The sequence below is a fragment of the Gorilla gorilla genome, chromosome 23 (assembly GCF_029281585.2).
Source record: "Gorilla gorilla gorilla isolate KB3781 chromosome 23, NHGRI_mGorGor1-v2.1_pri, whole genome shotgun sequence".
In the NCBI taxonomy this organism is placed as follows: domain Eukaryota; kingdom Metazoa; phylum Chordata; class Mammalia; order Primates; family Hominidae; genus Gorilla; species Gorilla gorilla.
The window spans coordinates 23,153,349-23,175,023 of record NC_086018.1 but is presented as its reverse complement, the minus strand read 5'-3'; the positions used below and the strand labels follow the sequence as shown (position 1 = coordinate 23,175,023).

General features: G+C 48.4%; 1 protein-coding gene across 1 annotated transcript; it reads right to left on the bottom strand.

Moving 5' to 3' along the window:
• Window positions 1-9,141: 9,141 nt before the first annotated feature.
• LOC109024534 (beta-crystallin B2) lies at window positions 9,142-21,470 on the bottom strand. The gene is made up of 6 exons (XM_031005612.2): window positions 21,341-21,470; window positions 19,528-19,607; window positions 15,982-16,100; window positions 13,044-13,176; window positions 11,446-11,588; window positions 9,142-9,407 (listed from the first exon to the last, which is right to left on the bottom strand). Exons 2-6 carry the CDS (start codon window positions 19,579-19,581, stop codon window positions 9,239-9,241), a joined length of 618 nt encoding a protein of 205 aa, XP_030861472.1. The 5' UTR covers window positions 19,582-19,607; window positions 21,341-21,470; the 3' UTR covers window positions 9,142-9,238.
• Between the last annotated feature and the right edge of the window lie 205 nt (window positions 21,471-21,675).

Here is a 21,675-nt window from a genome sequence, read left to right as displayed (position 1 = left end):
CAAACAAACAAACAGAAAAGCACAAAGCAAACAGTAACAATTGCCTAAATGGCCCAGACCACAAACTCACCATTTTTAGTAATCTGGCATGTTTTCCAGTCTTTTTTCTATGTGCATACTTTAAAAAATTATGTAACTCATATATCAAAATCACAAGCTTTTTGTTTAGAAAATTGGATAGCAGCTATGTTAAATCTTCCTGAAAAAACAAACATTATGTTTATTTGTGTCTATTGCCAAATAAGCTAAAGGAAATGTCAGCAAACCATGGCTTGCAGGACAAATCTGGCCGAATACTTCATTTTATACAACCCACAAGCTAAAAATAGTTTTTACATTTTTCAATGGTTGGGGAAAAAATCACAGGAAGAAACTCAAGTGTTCTCACTCATATGTGGGAGTTTAAAAAGTGGATCTCACGGAGGTAGAGAGTAGATTGGTGATTACCAGAGGCTGGGAAGGGAAGGTGGGGAGGGAAGGATGAAAGAGAAGTTGGATAATGGTACAGAAATACACTTAGATAGAAGAAATAAGTTCTTGTATTCAGGCCGGGCACTGTGGCTCATGCCTGTAATCTCAGCACTTTGGGAGGCAGGGGCAGGTGGATCGCTTGAGCTCAGGAGTTTGAGACCAGCCTGGGCAACATGGTGAAACCCTGTCTCTACAAAAAATACAAAAATTAGCCAGGCGTGGTGGCACGTGCCTGTAATCCTAGCTACTCAGGAGGCTGAGGTGGGAGGCTTTCTTGGGCCCAGGAGGTGGAGGTTGCAGTGAGCTAAGATTACGCTACTGCACTCCAGCCTGGGCGACACAGCGAGACCCTGCCTCAAAAAAAAAAAAGTTCTTGTATTCAATAGTACAGCAGGGAAATTATAGTTAACAATAACGTCTTATAGATTTCAAAATACCCAGAAGACGAAAATTGTGTTGAGTAATGTCCCCAACACAAAGAAAAGATAAAAGATAAATGTTTGAGGGGATGGGTATCCTGATTACCCTGACTTGATCATTATATATTGTGTATGTGTATCAAAATATCACATCTACCCCCAAAATATGAACCAATATATTTTTAAAATATAAAAAGTAATAAAAATGTTTGCGTAATACATGACAATGAAATTCAAATTTCAGCGTTCATAAAGTTATACAGAGGTACAGCCACACCCATTCATTTACCTACTGCTGCTTCTACGTGATGCCAGCAGGGTTGAGTAGTTGCCAGAGACCATATTGCCCCCCAAAATGTGAAATATTTACTACCTAGTTCTTTACAGAAAAAGTTTGCCAACACCTACTCAAAGTCTGGTCGGTGGTAATTGTTTGTTACCAATCTGCGATGAGATAAACACAGAAATTGAGAGTAAGACTTTAGAAACTTTTGGCTGGGCGTGGTGGACTCACCCCTGTAATCCCAGCATTTTGGGAGGCTGAGGCAGGAAGATCTCTTGAGGCCAGGGGTTCAAGCCCAGCCTGGGCAACATAGTGAGACACCCCCATCTCTTAAAAAATAAAAAGACTTTTAATAATTTGACAGTCTGTTTTAATTGTTAATTTAAAAATTTTAAATTGGGGATGATTGCTGTATTTTCATTTTGCATTTCCGATAATTGATTTTTATTGTATTCTACTACCTTTTCAGTCCATAAGGGATCAAAAAAGGTGAAACACAAAATCTGATCCCTCACTACAGATAATGTGCATTTTAAAAACATTCTTCTAAAAACCAAATATTGTTCTGTAACTTACCTGGTTTTCTTTTGAGACAGAGTCTCACTCTGTCACCCAGGCTGGAGTACAGTGGCACAATCTCAGCTGGCTGCAAGCTCCGCCTTCCAGGTTCACACCATTCTCCTGCCTCAGCCTCCCGAGTAGCTGGGACTACAGGTGCCCACCACCATGCCCGGCTAATTTTTTGTATTTTTAGTACAGACGGGGTTTCACCGTGTTAGGCAGGAAGGTATCGATCTCCTGACCTCGTGATCCGCCCGCCTCAGCCTCCCGAAGTGCTGAGATTACAGGCATGAGCCACCATGCCTGGCCTTTTTTTTTTTTTTTTTTTTTTACCTCCGGTAATGTTTCTGAGTTATGCCCGTGTTGAATATGTAAGGTCTTGTGTATCCCTTTTGTCTGTTGCATGATTATATTATTGCATGCTGATTATTTATTCATTCCCCTTCTCATGGACATGTAGGTTATTTCCAGTTTTTTGCTAGCACAGACAATGCTGCTCTGAGCATCCTGTACCTATCTCCTGGTACAGATGTGGGAGAGATTTTCCAGGGTAAACACCCAGTGAAGAAATAGCTGGGTCTCCAGATTTCTGCATCTTCAACATTACTAGAATCTGTCAAATTCTAATTTTTGCAAAGCGATGGCACCAATTTACATCACTGCAGAAGCGCTTCAGAGTTTTTGTTCCCCAATCCTTGTAAACATTTAGTATTGGCTGATGTCTGAGTTTGGGTTTAAAATTATTAGCTTTGAGCAAGCTTCAGACCTTTGTAAGCATTGAGGGAGAGGTGAGAGGTTTTACCTTTTCCCCCTCCCTCCCCCTGTATCTCCAATTTCCTCCAGTTTCACCTGCCTGCGCCCCCCCTGCCCCGACCCCGCCACCCCCTCTGAGCTGACCTGGCCTGGGGCTGCGCCTGGACCTGATTTTCATAAAACCTCCCTCCCGGTTCACATGCACACCCCACGGCTCAGCATCTTGGGTTCTCTCAGCTCCACTAACCAGGGGCTGCCCTAGGAGGGAGCAGGAGTTCCTGGCACCAGGTGACAAGGTAGGCTTGACAGGCAGGCTCCTTTGCTTTGTGTCTCTGGTACATGGAGCAGTGGCAGCGTGGGAGAGATTCCCCAATCACTATTCAATGAATGAATGAAGAGCGAAAAGGCAACTAGGCTGTCATTTATTGAGCAACTACTTCGTGTCAGCTTGGTGACCAGGTGTCTGAGAATTACCAGTGGAATAAAAACCCCTGCTGGCCCTTGGTCAGATGAGGAAAGAGAGTCTCAGAGAGGTAAGGTCATTTTCCTGCCGTCACAGGGTCAATGAGTAGGAGATCTGGGACTTGACTCTAGTCCTGCCTGACCCCAGGGACCTCTGGCTCCACTGCCTGACTTGGGGCTGTTTCCACTGCCTCTCTCAGGGCTGCCCTGTGGCTTCCTCCCCGTTTCTGCCAGACTCCAGTCCACTTCCCAGGGACTAGTCTGGCTGCTGAGTCCGGCTCTCCAACACCAAGAACTAGTTCCCCTGAAACCCAAGGCTCGTACAGATGGTCAGGCGGGCCCTCCGCAGGCTGCTTAGAGACAGCGTCTGTCCACCCTCATAAGCCCACCTGCTCCAGCTGCCCGTCCCTCCACCACATCAGGCTAGGGGATGAGGTTGGGGCCTGGCTGAGTGGCTGCATCTGGGATTGAGCCGACCCTGGGGACATGACAGTGAGGAGGAGAGGAAGGAGAGAAGGTGGAGGTTGGAGAAAAGTGGGGCTGCAGAGCAGGAGAAACCACAGGACCAGGAGGAAGAGCAGGAAAAGGGCAAAGAAGAGGGAAGCAGAGGAAGGGCGGCAGGAGGAAGATGGGAGTGCTCAAGAAGTTTATAGGAGCCATTGGTTTGGACTGAGCTCCTGCCCTAGGCCCCACAGACCAAACCAAAATGGAGTTGCTCGTGCTGACGTGCCACAACAGCAAGCCCAAACGAAGGTGTTTGCCCTGCCTTCCAGTTTCAGCCGATAGGAGGACGAAGTTCCCTAGGATTTAACCTTTACAACGAAAGTAACTTTGAAAGGACCATTCTGCTTTATTGTTCTCTGTGTCTTCTTCCTTCTGCCCATCGCCGTCTGTAAAGAAATCTCTTCTGTTCAACTCATCTGGACACACATTCTATTTTACAGAATGAGGTGTTGCCCAATTCTAGAATGGCAAATAGAAGTCAATTAAGGGCTGGGCACGGTGGCTCACGCCTGTAATCCCAGCACTTTGGGAGGCCGAGTCGGGTGGATCATCTGAGGTCAGGAGTTCAAAACCAGCCTGACCAATATGGTGAAACCCCCTTTCTGCTAAAAATACAAAAATAAAAATAGCCGGGGGTGGTGGCATGTACCTGTAGTCCCAGCTACTCTGGAGGCTGAGACAGGAGAATTGCTTGAACCCGGGAGGTGGAGGTTGCAGTGAGCTGAGATCGTGCCACCGCACTCCAGCCTGGGTGACTGAGCGAGATTCCATCTCAAAAACAAAAACAAAAACAAACAAACGAAAAAAAGACAATTAAGGCCTTTAAACTAAATTTGTTGTAATTTTGTGACAGGAATGAATGAGTTGGTGAATGAACATGTGGAAGGGGTTTCCATCCAGGCCATCTGGCAAACTCCTACTCCTCTTACAAAACCCAAGCCTCCTCCTCCCAGGAGCCTTCCCTGCTCCCACCCCGACCCCCACAGCCACCTCTGAGCACTTATCACACTGCGCTCCTTTACCCAGGGCCTTGCTGTGTGCCTGGCTCTGCCCTAAACTTCACAAGAGTCATCTCCTGGACTCTTCACTGCAATCCTCTGAGCGGGACTGTTATTGCTCCCATTTTAGAGGAAACTGAAGCACGGAGCGGTTGCTCTGTCACCTACCTGAGTGGCGGGCTTTGCTCCGCGGCTTCCAGTGACATCGTGAGTGAGAAAGCGCTTCGGAATCTTGGAATAACCTTCCTAAGGCAAAGAATGGTTGGTGGATTTGATTTTTTTTCTCCCCCTCCCAACAAGTTTTGGAAAGCAAGGCTGCAGAAAGACACGGGACTCTAGAGGCCTGCCCAGGCACTGTCAGCGGCCCAGGGGCAAGACTGAGCTCCAGGCCCTCTGAGCCTCAGTTTCCCTACTGAGGGAGGCGAGGCGCGGAGGCCCCGCCCAGCTTGGGCTGCCCGCCTGTGACTGACGGCGCTTGCCTCCAATCAGGACCTGCGCAGCTCGGGCCGCCCGGCCAGAAGCCCCGAGGATGACGTTTTGCTGACACCTGGTGGCTGCAGGGGAAGTGTCGCCTTGAGGACGGGAAGAAAGGGCCAGCGAGGACGGACAGGGCACTCTCTAGGAAAGTCACCGGGAAGGCTGGAAATCCGAGGTCAAGGCTTTGGCAGGGTGGGGTCCCTCTGGGGGCTGCGAGTGAGAATCTGCTCCGTGTTTCTCTCCTAGCTTCTGGTGGGTGGCCCGCAGTCTCCGGCACTCTTTGCCTTGCAGAAACATCACCCCAGCATCATCTTCACATGACATTCTCCTTGTGTGCGTGGCTGTCTCCAAGTTTCCCGTTTTCATAGACACCAGTCACATTCCATTAGGGGCCCACACTACTCCAGTGTGATCTACTCTTAAAATAACTAATTACATTTGGCCGGGCATGGTAGCTCACACCTGCAGTCACAGCACTTTGGGAGGTGGAGACGGGAGGATTGCTTGAGGCCAAGAGTTCGAGACCAGCCTGGGCAACACAGTAAGACACCCCCCCACCCCCCAATCTCTACATAAAATAAAAAATAAAAAAGTTAGCAGGTGTGATCACACACGCCTGCGGTCTCAGCTTCTCCAGAGGCTGAGGCAACAGGATCACTTGAAAGCCCAGGAGTTGGAGGCTGCAGTGAGCTATGATTGTGCCACCACACTCCAGCCTGGACAACGGAGTGAGACGCTATCGCTTAAAAAAAAAAACTTCACTTGCAATGACCCAGTTTCCAAATAAGGTCACATTCTCTAAGGTATTGAGGATTAGGATTTCAGCATATGAATTTGGGGGGTTCTCATTCAACCCATAATAATCACCATTGCTCTACTCTCAAACTATTACAATCCCCCCACAGTGAGAGCTTCTAGGGGCAGGGAATCTGTTTTACTTTGTATCCCTACTCTGCCCAGTTCCAGGAGTGAAACAGGCACTCAATAGCTATTGATTAAAGAATCAATGGAGAAACGGACGAGAATAACATTTATTTAGCACTTACTAATTTCCACCTTTATGATAATCATTTTAAACACTTTAACAGGGTTTTCCATGTGCCCCCCCATCTCTGCATTCCAGCCACCACCGTGCCTTTGTGGAGTTTCTCAGAGCTACCTGGCTCCTCCCACCACAGGGCCTTTGCACGTGCCGCTGTCATCAGGACACTCTTCTTTGGCCTCTTTACCCCTGCAACTTCTACTCCTCCTTGAGATCTCAGCTCGAGTCTTTTCCTCAAGGAAGTAGCTTAGACTTGTGCAGATTCTGTTTTTTTAACTTTTATTTTAGGTTCGGGGATACATGTGCAGGTTTGTTATAAACTAGTGCCATGGGGGTTTGCTGTAGATTATTTCATCACCCAGGTACTAAGCCAAGTATCCAAATAGGCACTCAGTGGGTATTGGTTGAAGAATGAATGAAGAAATAGATGATAGTAACATTTATTGAGCACTTACTGGTTTCTTTTTTTAACTTATTATTTATTTATGTATTTATTCATTTATTTTTGAGATGGAGTCTCACTCTGTCGCCCAGGCTGGAGTGCAGTGGCTCGATCTCGACTCACTGCAACCTCTGCCTCCTGGGTTCAAGCAATTCTTCTGCCTCAGCTGCCCGAGTAGCTGGGATTACAGGCGCCCGCCACCACACCCGGCTAATTTTTTGTATTTTTAGTAGAGATGAGGTTTCACCATGTTAGCCAGGATGGCCTCGATCTCCTGACCTCATGATCTGCCCACCTCCGCCTCTCAAAGTGCTGGGATTACAGGCATGAGCCACCTTGCCCTGCCTTTTTTTTTTTTTTTTTTTTGATATTTTAAGTTCTGGGATACATGTGCAGAGTGTGCAGGTTTGTTACATAGGTATACATGTGCCATGGTGGTTTGCTGCACTCATTAACTCGTCATCTAGGTTTTAAGCCCTGCATGCATTTGGTATTTGTCCTAATGCTCTCTCTCCCCTTGTCCCCCACCCCCTGACAGGCCTCGGTGTGTGATGTTCCTCTCCCTGTGTCCATGTGGTCTCATTGTTCAACTCCTACTTATGAGTGAGAACATGTGGTGTTTGGTTTTCTGTTTCTGTGTTAGTTTGCTGAGAATGATGGTTTCCAGCTTCATCCATGTCCCTGCAAAGGACATGAACTCATTCTTTTTTTATGGCTGCATAGTATTCCATGGTGTATATGGAGCACTTATTGGTTTCTACCTTTATGATAATCATTTTAACCACTTCAGCTCATTCAACAAGGTTTTCCACTTTTCCAAATGTGAGGGGATGCTTCTAAATGGAGTCCTGAAAGGGCAAGAATATCTAAAACATTCCTGAAGAAGAATCATGTTATAGGGCAGTGGTCCCCAAATGTTTTGGCACCAGGGATCGATTTTGTGGAAGACAATTTTTCACGGGCTGTGGGCAGGGGTCATTAGATTCTCATTGGAGCATGCAACCTAGATCCTTTCCACGTGCAGTTCACAATAGGGTTTGCACCCCTATGAGAATCTAATGCCGCCACTGGTCTGACGGGAGGCGGGGCTCAGGCTGTAATCCCCACCTCCTGCTGTGCAGCCCCCATTCCAGGCCACAGGAGGCCCGGGGGTGGAGGGCCTATAAAATCACCCCACCTGTGGGGAAGGGGATAGATCAGCAAGGTGACATTGCACCACAGTGCAGGAAATGGACCCCTTCATGAATGATTTTAGGACACTGGACGTCCAAAGTGGAAAAAAAAAGAAAAAGAAACTGAATCTCTACCATACACTACATACAAGAATCAGCTCCAGAGGGATTAAGAACGCAAATGTGAAGAGCAAAAGTTTTAAAAGTTTAGGGGAAGAAAATATATTGGAGAATTTCTTTGTAACCAGGGATTAGAAAGAATTTCTTCAAGGTTGGCCAGGGGCAGTGGCTCATGCCTGTGATCCCAGCACTTTGAGAGGCTGAAGCAGGCGGATCACAAGTTCAGGGGTTCAAGACCAGCCTGGCCAATGTGGTGAAACCGCGTGTCTACTAAAAATACAAAAATTAGCCAGGCATGGTGGTGCATGCCTGTAATCCCAGCTACTAAGGAGGCTGAAGCAGGAAAACTGCTTCAACCCGGGAGGCAGAGGTTGCAGTGAGCCAAGATTATACCACTGCACTCCAGCTTGGGCAACAGAGCAAGACTCTGTCTTGGGGGGAAAAAAAAAAGAAAGAAAGAATTTCTTCAAGGAGATTTGAAAGGCATAAACCCTAAAGGAAAATATTGCTGTTTGACCACATTAAAATTTAAAATGTCATCAAGAGATACCAAAAACAAAGTGGCAAGAGGCTGTACCCAGGAAGCGGATATTTGCTCTACAAATTAACCAACAAAAGCTGAGTCTAAAGACAGAAGGCCTGCAGCATCTTGTTTCAGCCCCATCGCAACCGCGTTAGGAAGGTACTATTTCTCTCCCATCTTCCTGAGTAGAAACATCAAAGCTCTGAAGGCAAAAGGACTTGCCTGAGCCTCTGTCCCTGGCCAGTGCCCCAGAACAGCAGTGTAAACCCAGCCTTCATTCCCAGATCATTGCATCACCTTGAGCCTGGCTACAGCCAAGATCCTCACAGCTCAATAGTCTCTTCCTCACTGAAGTAGCTTAGAGGTTGCGTAGATTCTTCAATTACTAACAGTTGCCCTCAGCCATATGATGAATGAATGATCACACTCACAAACACGGCATTCTGACCTCTCCGGGCTGGAGTGGGGGTTTCAGGGTTCTTGGCTTCTCTTGCAGATCCAAAAAGACTCCCAGACTCAAGGGGACAATGTGATAATGTGAGATTGATGGGCAGTGGATATGTTTTTAAGGACTGGGGCACCCATCACATGCCCCTGAGAGTGACTGTGCTCAGCAACCAGCATGTAACAGGTAGCTCAGGAGCTCAACCAAGCCAGCCGCTCAGAGGCAAGGGAATTGCAAGTCAGGTGAAGAAACAAAGGCTCAGAGAGGTTGGGCACTGTGTCCAAGGTCACACAGCTAAGCAGCTGCAGAACCGTAAGACTCAATAAGGGTTCTGTTGCCCTACTCCTAGCACAGGTACTTGCTGATTCTCATGTCTCTCTCGCTGTCATTCTCTCTCTCTCTCTCTCTCACACACACACACACACACACACACACCAGCTGCCAGGGGAGATCAAAGACCCACAGCAGACAAGTTGCAAGTCACACTTTATTCACTCTCTGGGAGGTCTGGAGGGTTCCTGGGCAGCAGACCTGGGTCCTGGGAAGGAGGCATGGTGGGGAGGGCACTAGTTGGAGGGGTGGAAGGCGCCACGTTGGTGCCACTGCATGTCGCGGATACGGCGCACGGACTGCACCTGGGGATGAGGGGCCCCAAAGTCGCTGCTGTCCTTGTAGTCTCCCTTCTCCAGCAGGTACTGCAGCCCACGGTAGCCAGGGTACTGGTAGCCAACCCACCTGCAGGGCCAGAGGTGATGGGAGGGTGAACCAGGGGGACAGGAAGAGAAGCAGACAGAGAGAGAGGCGAGGGGAGAGAGATAGAGCATCCATAGGCCACTAGGAAGGGTGAAGCCTCCCAACCATTGCCACTTCCCAAGGGTAAGCAGGACACCCTTTCCACCCCACCCTTCCAGCACTGAGCCTCTGCTTTCTTCCTTCTCTTGATGGGGAGCTCACTGCCTCCTGAAGCAAATTTTGACTGAAGGCCTGTACTGTACTGTACTGGGGTCAGAGCAAGGGGGTGATATCTTAAGCTCACTGAAGCTTAGAATAAGCCAGGCCTTTGAACCATCTCCCTCCAGTCCTATCCCACCTCCAAGCCTGGCTGCAAGGTCAAAGAAGAGTTGGGGGAGGTTCCAGGGGCCTTCTGACCAAAGAGGTTCCAGGGGCTACTTAATGAAAGTGCTGGTCTTCTCTCCAGAAAATGTCACACAGGCCTGGCCTGCAAGGATCTGCCTGGCCAGTCTCTGCGGACACCTCCAGCTCTACTTCTCATTTTTATGCTCCCACATCTCTGCATTCCAGCCACCATGGCCTTTGTAGAGTTTCTCAGACCTACCAGGTGCCCCATGCACACACCACAGGGCCTTTGCACGTGCTGCTCTCATTGTCTGGGATGCTCTTCCTTGGCCTCTTTACCCCTGCAATTCCTACTGTTCCTTGAGATCTCAGCTCAAGAATCTTTTCTCCAAGGAAGTAGCTTAGATTCATGTGGATTCTTAAAGTATTAACAGTTGCCCCTTCTAGACTGTTGGCTATACAGGGCAGAAGCCAGATCTCTTTAATCTCCTTCACCCTGGGCACCTAACACAATGCCTGGCATATGGCAGCACTGACAGATTGAATGAATGAATGAATGAATGAATGAATGAATGAATGAATGAGGGAATGAAGGGGAATAGAAGCACAGAATTTGCACACTATTTTAGGAGTTTCACAAACCCCGAGAAGCCAGTATGTTTGGCTAAATTGGTTCTGTTGTGGGGAAAGAGCCTTAATTAGTAGCACTTGCTGATTTCTATGCTGTAAATGCACCCTGTGGCTGGTTTCAAGCTACCAATGATTAGTCAACCAGTTCACACAGATTCTGAAAATTTAAGAGTCGGTTCCAGGCCAGGCACAGTGGCTCATGCCTGTAATCCCTGCACTTTGGGAGGCCGAGGCAGGCAGGTCATGAGGTCAGGAGTTTAAAACTAACCTGGCCAACACAGTGAAACCCTGTCTCTACTAAAAATGCAAAAAATCAGCTGAGCTTGGTGGTGGGCACCTGTAATCCCAGCTACTTAGGAGGATAAGGCAGGAGAATCACTTGAACCTGGGTGGCGGAGGTTGCAGCGAGCCGAGATCGTTCCACTGCACTCCAGCCAGGGCGACAGTGTGCGCCTCCGTCTCAATAAAAAAAAAAAAAAAAAAAAAAAAAGTTCTTACAAGCTGGTATAAGCTGTTTCCCGCACACCGCTGCCCAAAGCTCATCTGTGGACCCCCATGGAATCCACATTTTTTACCATGAGAAATCCCTCACTGCTGATGGCCAGGGTCGGTGTGCCCAGGAACTTCGATTCAGTGGAAAATGACACCTCCTGTTCCCAAACTTAGGGACACACGCGGTCAAAGGCAGCATGGGCTGGTCCTCCTGCTTCTCATAGCTTTCAGACTACTCAACTCATTCCTTCCCTCCTGCCTCAACCTAATCCTCCCTCTGCCTCAACTTGCCCCTCTGACATACATGTCTTGCTCACTGGGGCTGAGGTTAAGGCCAAGGTTTCTCTACTCCATAGGCATACCATTTCCCCAAAGGCAGCTCTAGAAAGAAATTCAGGGGCTGTAAGCCACCTATGGGCAGAGAATTCCCATTTACTTTCCAGTGGGAAGCCAGAGGTCAGCAGAGCACACTGATGTGTGCAAGATCACCAGTGTGTACAGGGCAGAGCAGGACTTAGGACCCCAGAGTCTCAGTTCCTGGGGCAGGGTGAGCCAGGGCTGGCAATGCACTTACGTGCCACTCTGCACCCGCACAGATGACACCTTCTCCTGGTAGCCATGGGCGTGGAAGCTGGGTACATCGTCGTCTATGATTTCCATCTTCTTCCCGGTGAAGTTGGGGTTTTCATAGAGGATGATCTTGTGCTCTTGGCTGTCCTATTGGCAGAGGATGGGGGGAAGTGAGTATGGGTGAGGGGGCCCAGGGTTGGCCTTCCCACCCCATGCTCATGCCCCAGAGTTGGGATCAGCATGTCCCACACATCACTCTCTTCCCAATGCACCCACTACGTGTCTATGACAAGTGCTGTTGGATCACAGCCGTTTGTTAAGTTTCTACTGGGCCATTTTCATGTAACAGACACTCTGCAACACTTTGGGGAATGTTTGATTCTGAAATATCATTTTTTCCTCCTCAAGTTTCTCTTTTATAAATGGTGGCTACGATCTACCTACCTACCCACATGTGAACACCCACACATGCACACACACTCATGCACACCCACACATGCGTGCACACACATGCACACACGCACACTTGCACAGACACATGCACACACGTGCACACCCACACATGCATATAAACACGTGCACACCCACACTTGTGCGCACACCCACACGCACACACATGTACACATGCACACACTTGCACACACACACGTTCACACCCACACATGTACACACACACATGCACAGGCTAACTGTGCCTCTAATAGGCACCTGAGATATTTTGATTTTTCTTCATTTCTACATCTCTTCCCATCCTCCTGTTCCTATGACAGTTTCCTTAGTTATCTCATCTAATCCTTTAAACATAAAACCCTTATCCCTCAGACATAAAATCCTTTTATGCCATTTAGCAGATGAGGAAAGTGCGGCACAGAGAGGTCAAATGACGTGCTCAAGGCCACACAGCTGGGAGCAGCACAGCCAACTTGGGAACCCAGGTCTGTGGGGTGCAAAGTCCAGTGTTCTCCAACCTTCCAGTAGGTCCTGGGAGGAGCTAGACTGGGCTTGGAGGGTTTGAGAGTGTAACTGAGCAGTGATGGGCCCTGTCCCCTTCCTGAGAGTTGACACTCTCACACACTAGTAAGAATCAGGATCTCAGAAGCACTGAAAACTCACACTGGCACGAGTCTTGAAGAAGAGCTAAACCACCTTCTCCTCCAGCCCCAAACTCATAATTTCTTGTAGTGTTTCTGATGGCTATTGGTTATTGAGCAACGATGGGAGTTGCCCAACCCTTGGGCGTGGGGGGTGGGCACCAACCACCTAAAATAGAATGTAAATAGTGCCCTCTGGAGCATTTCATAGTCTTGTGATTGGAGCCCCCTGGAGCTGCAGTGTGACAACCCTCAAGCTAATAAGCACATTGGAACCTCAGGACAGTAGATACCAATATGCCCATTTTACAGATGAAGAAACTGAGGCTCAGGGAAGTAAAATGACTTTTGCAAGGTCACCCAGTGAGGAGGTTCCTCACCAATCAGAAGGGACACAGTGCTAGAGGGGTGGGCTCCTTCCTGGTCCCCGGACCTGCAGCTCCAAGGTGGCAGAGAGAGAAAGTAGGATGATGGGCAGAGAGAGGAAGTAGGGTGATGGCAGGGGGCTCACCACTTTGATGGGCCTCAGGGAGCTGAGGGAGTCCGTCCTTCGGCTGCTGGTCCATGAGTCCCAGCGGGGGTACTCACCCTTCTCAAACACAAACTGCTCGCCCTTGCAGTTGGCCTGTTCATAGCCCACCCAGCTGCCCATGGAGACAGAGAGAAAGGGGGCAGGTCAGTTCCACTCCAAGCTTCCTATGGCAGAATCCTGGCTACTGATGTTGACCCCTAGGGTTCACTCTTGCCCAGCCCGGCAAGATGTAATAGCCCCACCCAAACCTTAGCACAGCAAATCCAAGTGCAAAATCCCCTCAGTTATCTAGAAGTCAGTGCTGTGCTGCCTTTACCCACCTGGAACACAGTTAAGAAATAAGAAGGCAGTCTAAATAACGGCCCAGCAACAAATACCAATATATAGATGCCATGCACTAAAGCCAATAGTATGCTGGTAAGTTAATAGCCAACTCTCAAAAAACAAAACAAAAATTAACACTCTTGATTTGTAGCGTTTGCCAATTTCCATGGTGTAAATGCTCCCACTGTGGCAGATTTCAAGCTATCAATATGACACAGCTGCAAGTGAAGTTAGGAAGAGAGATGCACAGTCAGCCTTCACCACTGAGAACTGACTCTAGAACATCTCTGTGCCCAAAGCCCCTCTTTTTGGATCTGTTTCTTCTCTTGTTCCTGTTGTTAGACTCTGCCCAAACTCTGTTTTTGTAGATCCACATTAGAAGAAAAATAGTACATTAAAGAGGAAGGGATGGCTTTCAGGTCGGGCATGGCTAATAGAGGAAAGCAGAAAATAGAAGGAAGAAGGCACAAATCTCAAAATGATTAGCATTCTGGGACCAACCAGTGCAGAGGCGAACATTTCAGCAATGTGCAATAATGGCTATTCAGAGGAATGATCTAAGTCATTAACAAAAGAGAAGGTCGTGTTTATTGTCCTCTTTTGGAAGAGTAGTCTTGATCCAGCAATTCTACTTTTTAGGCAATGGGTCCTTAAAAAACAGTTGTCAAGGGGCTGGGCGCTGTGGCTCACGCCTGTAATCCCAGCACTTTGGGAGGCCGAGGCGGGCGGATCACCTGAGGTCAGTAGCTCGAGATCATCCTGGCCAACATGGTGAAACTCCGTCTCTACTAAAAACACAAAAAGTTAGCCAGGCACAGTGGTGCGTGCTTGTAATCCCAGCTACTCAGTAGTCTGAGGGAGGAGAATTGCTTGAACCCGGGAGGCGGAGGTTGCAGTGACTTGAGATCACACCATTGAACTCCAGCCTGGGTGACAAGAGCTACAACTCTGTCTCAACAAAACAAAACAAGCAAACAAACAAAAACAGTTGTCAAGGGGTCACAGATATCTGAATAAGTCTGTTCACTGTGGCATTGTTTATAATATCCAGTAACTGAAAAACTTAAATATCCTACAATCAGGACCTGGATATGGCATATTCAATCATGGACTGTTACAAAGCCATGGTAAGTAATGACATAGGATGTGGGTTCTCAAATGTAATTGGTGTAACTATCACCAGGTAAGCTTGTTAAATGCAGATTCCAGGCTCCAGAGCTCAGTTTGATTTAGTGGGGCTTAAGTGGGGCCCAAGAACCTCCATTTTAAAGCATCTCCCTTCTGTGAATCTGATGCTAATTTTCCTCAAACTACTTTGAAAAACACCAACATAAAATGCTATTTAATGACATGGAGAGAGTTCATGCTACCTTGTAAAGTTTCCAAAGTGAGTAATAAAACATTATGTTTAGTATGATCCAAGTTTGATTTGATTATATATACACACACACACATACACAGAGAGAGAGAAATCCAAATTCATACCAAAATCTTAATAATGGTTACTTCTGAGTACTGAATACAAGTCATACGGTTTTTTGCCTTAAACCATCTTCTTAGTTTTAAAATAAATGATAATTAATAAAAATACTAAATGTTATATTTTTTAAAAAAGCAGAAGAGTGTAAAATCTCTTTGGGAAATTTTTTTCATCACAATGTTTGAAAAGGCAGCTGAAAGTCAGATGTGGTGCTTAAACGGTCAAATCTCAGCTATCCAGAAAGGGATTCTCTTGGATGCAACAGATTCCCTGAGCATGTCAGATGACCAAGGCTTGGCAGGGCCACTGCTTTAGCTGTGTTCTGCACATCTTCAGGTTCTGACCCATGTAGGGCCACGGAACTCTGCAAAATTCCCTGAGAACCCTGAGGTGTGGTATAGGCCACCTTAGGATCTCCAGCCATATCTGACTTACTGGCCACCAGCGGACATTCCTACATCCTGAGGCTTTTACGGAGAAGGAGTGGCCAGAGAAGCTGTGGTTTTGTGTTCCAGACTCTCTGTGGGCTCACACAGGACTATGCTCAGCTACATCACATAAGGTGAGCCAACCATTCAGCTCCCCTTCTCTCTTGGATAGAGACCTGGCCCCCAAGTGTGCCAAAAAATCTGTAAAGACCCAGTATTGTCAGAATTCGGGAAGGGAGGAGTGGATGCAGAGCTGGAACATCCAGCCTTAAACCTCCCAGGAGTGAGGGCACTCCTGGAGCCAGAGATTGGCAGTTCTAAAAGCTTCATCAGTCACTATGTCCATCTTCCTGCCTTGAGGAAGTGGCTGACCTCTGTATCAGGCTTTCCACATGACCCTCTCCCTTCATCCCCAGAGTACATGGTTAGCCTCATCCTACAGAGGAGGAAACTGAGGCTCAGAGGGGGAAGGTCCTGGTCCAGCACCACACAACCCAGAAGGGGTGGAACCTGGATTTGAACCCAACTCTATCTGACTGCAAAGCATGAATTATCTCCAAAGGCTGCCAGACCCCAAAACTTGGTTCCCAGATTTGCAGACAGGAGCAAGGATAGATTCCCCCACTCCACAACCTGATCACCTCACCCAAAGTCCCTGACCAGGAGAGGCCACCCAGGTACTTACGGTCCAGCCTGCACTAGGACAGAGCCTGCCTTCTCCACGCCAGTTTCCTTCAGGTTGGGGCAGGGCCCATTGAGCTCATGCGAGTGGCCTTGAAAGTTTTCCTGCTCGAAGATGATGATCTGCAACAGGAAGCGAGACTCAGATCCTCATCACGATGAAGAGGGGTGAGAACTGGGTGGTAGACATGGGGAGGGAGCTCAGAGAACCCGAAGGATGCTGAAGGGTTCACCTCCAGAGTGACAAATCAAACATAAAATCAAACAGCCCTGGCTCTGGCTATAAGCAGCCGTGGGACCTTGAGCCTGCATTTCTCCTCTCTGAGCGTCAGTCTCCCCGTCTGTAAAATGGGAAATAAAGACAGAACCTAGGCCAGGTGTGGTGGGCTCACCCCTGTAATCTCAGCATTTTGGGAGGCTGAGGTGGGAGGATTGCTTGAGCCCAGGAGTTCCAGACCAGCCTGGGCAAGATGGCAAGACCCCACTTCTAATTTTTTTAAAAAGAAAAACAAAGAGAGAAACTGCCTTGTGATATTGTTTGTTAGAAGGATTCAGGGGAGCATAATGGTTAGCACACAGTATTTGCTCTGCTTGTGGGAGAACTAATTATGACATAATTAAGACATAATTACGTTAATTAAGAAATATGGTACAGATTCCAGTAAGTGGCAGAGCTGAAACTGGAGCCCAGGCTTGTCTGATGCAGCTGAAATGGAAGCAGCATGTTGCAAATTCTAACACTCAACCCTAATGTTCTCATCAGCCCAAGGGAGGGGGCTCATGGGATCCCCATCAGGGAAACTGAAGCTCTGCAAAGTGAAGGGACCCACCCAACATCCCACATCCAAGCATTAACCATGAGGCTAGCTGCCACCTTTCATGGTTCCAGTGAGATTTTTTTTTTTTTTTTTTTGAGACGGAGTCTCACTCTGTCGCCCAGGCTGGAGTGCAGTGGCGCGATCTCGGCTCACTGCAAGCTCCGCCTCCCAGGTTCATGCCATTCTCCTGCCTCAGCCTCCTGAGTAGCTGGGACTACAGGCGCCCGTCACTACACCCGGCTAATTTTTTTGTATTTTTTTAGTAGAGACGGGGTTTCACCATGTTAGCCAGGATGGTCTCGATCTCCTGACCTCGTGATCCACCTGCCTCGGCCTCCCAAAGTGCTGGGATTACAGGTGTGAGCCACCACGCCTGGCCTCCAGTGAGAATTTTGGAGGCAGAGGTTTTCCAGCCACACTTCCCCAGCAAACTGCCCCTGCATGAAAAGATGGGCTCAGGTCAGCACACTCAGTCGGGGCAGCTACAGAATCGACATGGTCAGCACAGGCTGGGTAAACATAGCCCTCTCTCCCAGGCCTGGGATTAGCCACACAAAAAAAGGGAAAGGCACAGGGCTTAGAGGCAAATTCCATGGGCTCAATCCAGCCTTTACAGTCAGTGACCCAGCCCTTTACGGTCACTGACTCGGCCAGAGATAGGGTCAGGAGACAAGGGCTCCAATGTGTCCTCTGTTACATCCAGTTGCACAAACCTAAAAAGCAATTCAATACTCTGGGCCTCAGGTCCCTCATCTGTAAAATGGGGACTCAAGAATGTGGAAGTTCGGGGCTAGAGTTTATTATTACCCTGGCCTGGGAGACCAGGGCTTGTGGGTGGTTAGCACATAGTATTTGCGCTGCTTGTGGGAGACATAATTATGTTAATTAAAAGACATGCTACAGATCCCACGTGAATAAGTGGAAGAGCTGAAATTGAAGCCCAGACTTGTCTGATGCAGATGAAATTGAAGCAGCACTTTGCAGACTCTAACCTGTGCACATAACACTGGGATCTTGATCAAATGCAGTTTCTGAGGTAGCAGGCCTGGGGTGCCCACCTGAATAGGGGTAGGCAGGTGAGGAAGGGCAGTTTCTCCACGCATTTGAAAGCCCAGAAGCTCAGAGGACCCAGGAGCTCAATAGCGTTGTTATTAATCAACAGAGTAGAGGGCAGAATTTTACAAATTATCCAATCCTTTAAGCCTGCACTGTCCCACACAGCAGCCATTAGTAACATATGGCTACTGAGCACATGTAATTAGTACATATTATTACTTATACTGTGCTATAAGTGTAACATACACATCATATTTTGAAAATTCAGAATGGAAAAAATAATGTAAAATATCTGCCTAATAATTCTTATATTGATTATACATTAACATGCTCATCTTTTGGATATATTGGGTTTCATAAAATGTAATATGAAAATTAATTTCACCTATTTCTTTTTACTTTTTATGATGTGGCTGCTAGAACATTTTGCATTACCTATGTGGCTCACATTATAGGTCTAGTGGACAGAGCTTCTTGCTTTTTTCCAAACTCACCCAGCTCATTCCCACCTCGGAGTCTTTGCGCCTGCTGTTCCTTTTGTCTGGATGCTCTCGTCAACCCTCACCCCCATTTTTCATTTTTCTATGGAGATGGGATCTCACTACGTTGCCCAGGCTGGCCTCAAACTTTTGGGTTCAAACAGTCCTCCCATCTCGGCCTGGCAAAGGCACCCCCAATTTTCATATAGCCGCTTCCTCACTTGACCCAGGTGTCTGCTCAAAGTCACCTCCTCAGAGAGGCCCTCCTGGACCACCTGAGCTAACACAACCACTGTGACTCTCAGGAGCCCCTTCCCCTAGTTTACAATTGTTTGTAGCACTTCTCACTACTGGAAATCATATATTCATTTATTTATTGTCTGTCCTTCTTCTGGAAAGTAAGCCCCAAAAGGGACAGATTGGGGTGAGCAGGTGAGGGGCTGCATCTGCTCAGGCTTCCCTGGCCCAGGAGGCACTGAGTCAGACAAAGGGGTCATTCCTGAAGGAACCTGTGCCCGGGGCTACCAAAGCAGGGAGGCACAGGAGGGCAGTCAGGTGGGCGCACCTCGATAAAGGTTTGAGGGCAGACTGGGTGTGACAAGCCTCTGACGTTGGGATAAGATCCTGCCGCCCTTGGGTGGACAGGTGGGTGAGAAATCAAAGAAGGCGTTATTTGCTGGTGTTAGGTGGATGCGCACCCCAGGCCGGGTGTTAGGCTGAGCCTGGTTTCTTTGGCTCTCACAACTTCCCTGTGCAATAAATCTGACTCCTCCTCTTATAGAGATGGAACTGAGGCTCAGAGGGATCAAATAATTGGCCCGGATCACACAGCAGGTGCAGAGCCAGGACTCACACCCACCTTCCATCTACTAATCCCATCTCTGACTGAGAATGAGGGTCTGCTCCAGTTTCAGGGAGCCCTGTGGACAATAGGGTGTGGCAAAACAGGTAAGGGAGAGAGAAACTGAAGTCTCCAAAGCCAGAGGCTGATACTGGGAATCCCAGCATGCCAGCTATGGGCTGGGGAGGGACTTTCAGAATCAGCCCCAACTGTGTGGGTAGAGGAGACTGAGTCCCAGAGAGGGGCAGGGGTGGAGAGGGGGTACCCATGAAGAAAGATGCCAAGCCCATTTTACAGAAGGGCAACTAAGTCTGGGAGAGGAGCATTGCATGCCCCCTCCTCTGAGAGGTACCCACCTTGGGGTTGAGGGACTGTGGCTTGCCCGCCTGGGTCTGGTGGTCTGAGGCCATGGTGGACTGTCCTGTGCAGGAATGACCTGGAAGACATGGCAAGCAGCAGTGAGGACCTGGAGGGGCCACTGGCTTTTTCACTCTGTGGGGCCTTGAGACCACTCCCCTCTGGCCCCAAACATTCTTTTTCTCCTGGTTTCAGACCTTCCCAGAGCTGTGGGGTCCGTAAGCAGCTACTGCAACTTCTGTCCTTAGCTTCATTTATTTCTATCCAGGCCAGCTCCAGGAGGACGGAAAAACGAGGTCTACTCAAAGAAAGAGAGCGGTAATAAACTAGAGCTTAAATGAGGTCCTAAGTGGGTTCCCAACACTCAACCCCAGACAATGGATACCACACAGAATATAGAAGGGTCAATCCCAGAACTTCTGCCTTTATGCAGTAATTTCTTAAATAAAATTGTGTGGAACAAACAAAACCTATGCATTGGCTGTATTTGGTGGTGTGGTGGTGCCCAGTTTAGGAACTCACAAAGTTCCCTGTTCCCCTGCTCCTTCTCCCACCCTCTCCCTGGGACTCCTCTCCCCATCCCGGTACCTAGATTTCTCTTCTCTGCCACTGGTTTTACTCCCCCATTAGTGAAATCATCTGATACAGAACCCACATTACAAGAAAGAGAAGAACTGGGTGCGACGGTAGAAATCCCGGCACTGTGGCAGGCAGCAGGGTAGACCTGCCTTAGCTAGTGAGAGCATCAGAAAAGCCTGGAAAATTGTCAGCCTCTTCCCCCTTCCTGCAGGAGGGGTGGTCAAACCAGGCTGTGTTTCCCCAGGGGTAAGAGAGGAAGCCTGGCCTCCCTCTTCAGAGATAACGCCAGCTTCCAGAAGCCCCTTCCACATGAAAGGCCAATACTGGATGTTTCCCAGGAGGAAGAAATGCAGTTAAGCACCTTGGCAGCCAAGTCTACTGCTCTCCCGCAAGAAACCAGCCCTCTGGGCTTGTCAGAGTGCCTGAGGTCCTGCCATATCACTTCCCAATCCTGAGTGTTCACAGACTGAAGAAGCTCAGTTGGTCCAGTTCAGGAGCAGTCTCTGCTGCCTGCCAGAATTGAGACTCTGGGCAGGTCTCATCCTCTCCCTATGCCTCAACTTCCTGTTCTATAAAATGGGGACAGTAATGATGTCTAATAACCTGTGAACAGGTTGTGAGGATTCAATTATGTAATGTATAAAACCGGAAGCACTTGGCCGTGGTCCCAGAACACACTCAGCATGCAGCAAATGGCAGCAATTGTGGCATTATTAGAGTCATTTCTACCATGCTTTAGTGGCATTGAAATCACCTGTTGCTGGGACCTGTCACATACCTGTGGCTGCATCCTATCCCCTAGCACTCCCAGAGGCTAGGCACAGAGTGGGTGCCCCCTAATTGCAGATGTGGAGGAAAACTGACTCACCCACCTAGAAACAATGCTGAACTGTCACTGGTTTGATTCTTGCAAAACCCTCAGTTACATTCTCCTCCTCAGCGACTGGCGAAAAAAGGATGCTGATAGTCTGTTTAATATTAATAATAAAGAGCATTGCCCAATGCCCACTGTGTGCCAGGCACTGTGCTGGATGATCCACCTAACTTCTCTTGAATCCTTACAATAAAGAAGGCTTTTTAACCCCCTTCCCAGTTACCAGAAAAGAAAACTGAGGCTAACAGCATTGAAGTCTCTGCCCAAAGTCACTTGTCAGAATCCGGGTGCTCCCATGCTTGCCGACAGGGGTGAGGATGAAAGAAAGAAGGGAAGACAAATAAGAGAGGCAATCTTACCAGTGACACCAGCCCCTGCGAGTGCCGTGAAGCTCGGCCAGCGGGAGGTGGCATTTATACCTTCCCCAGAAGTGCCGGTGCCAAGATGAGTGACCGCTGTGCTCCTGCGAAAAGCAGGGTGAGAATGCTGGATTAAGCTCTCACCAAAGCTCGGGTCAGCAAATGCCCGCAGACATTGTGTCTCTGCACAATAATGTCATTAGCTTTCAGATTCGGCCACGCCAGGGCGGTCAGGCGGCTGGGCAAGGAGATGCCCGCTTTGCATGCATCAGCCGTCCGGCTGCCAGGGCCAGGGGTACGCTGGGTTCACTGGTACGGTCAGTCAGGCCCTGAGG

What these genes read in the sequence shown, in the direction of transcription:
- LOC109024534 (XM_031005612.2), bottom strand. Translation starts at nt 19,581, where the DNA reads ATGGCCTCAGACCACCAGACCCAGGCGGGCAAGCCACAGTCCCTCAAC. An exon ending in CACAGTCCCTCAACCCCAAG is followed by an intron (nt 16,101 to 19,527) that starts GTGGGTACCTCT and finishes TTCCTGTTGCAG; the next exon opens with ATCATCATCTTCGAGCAGGA. An exon ending in GTCCTAGTGCAGGCTGGACC is followed by an intron (nt 13,177 to 15,981) that starts GTAAGTACCTGG and finishes CTCCATGGGCAG; the next exon opens with CTGGGTGGGCTATGAACAGG.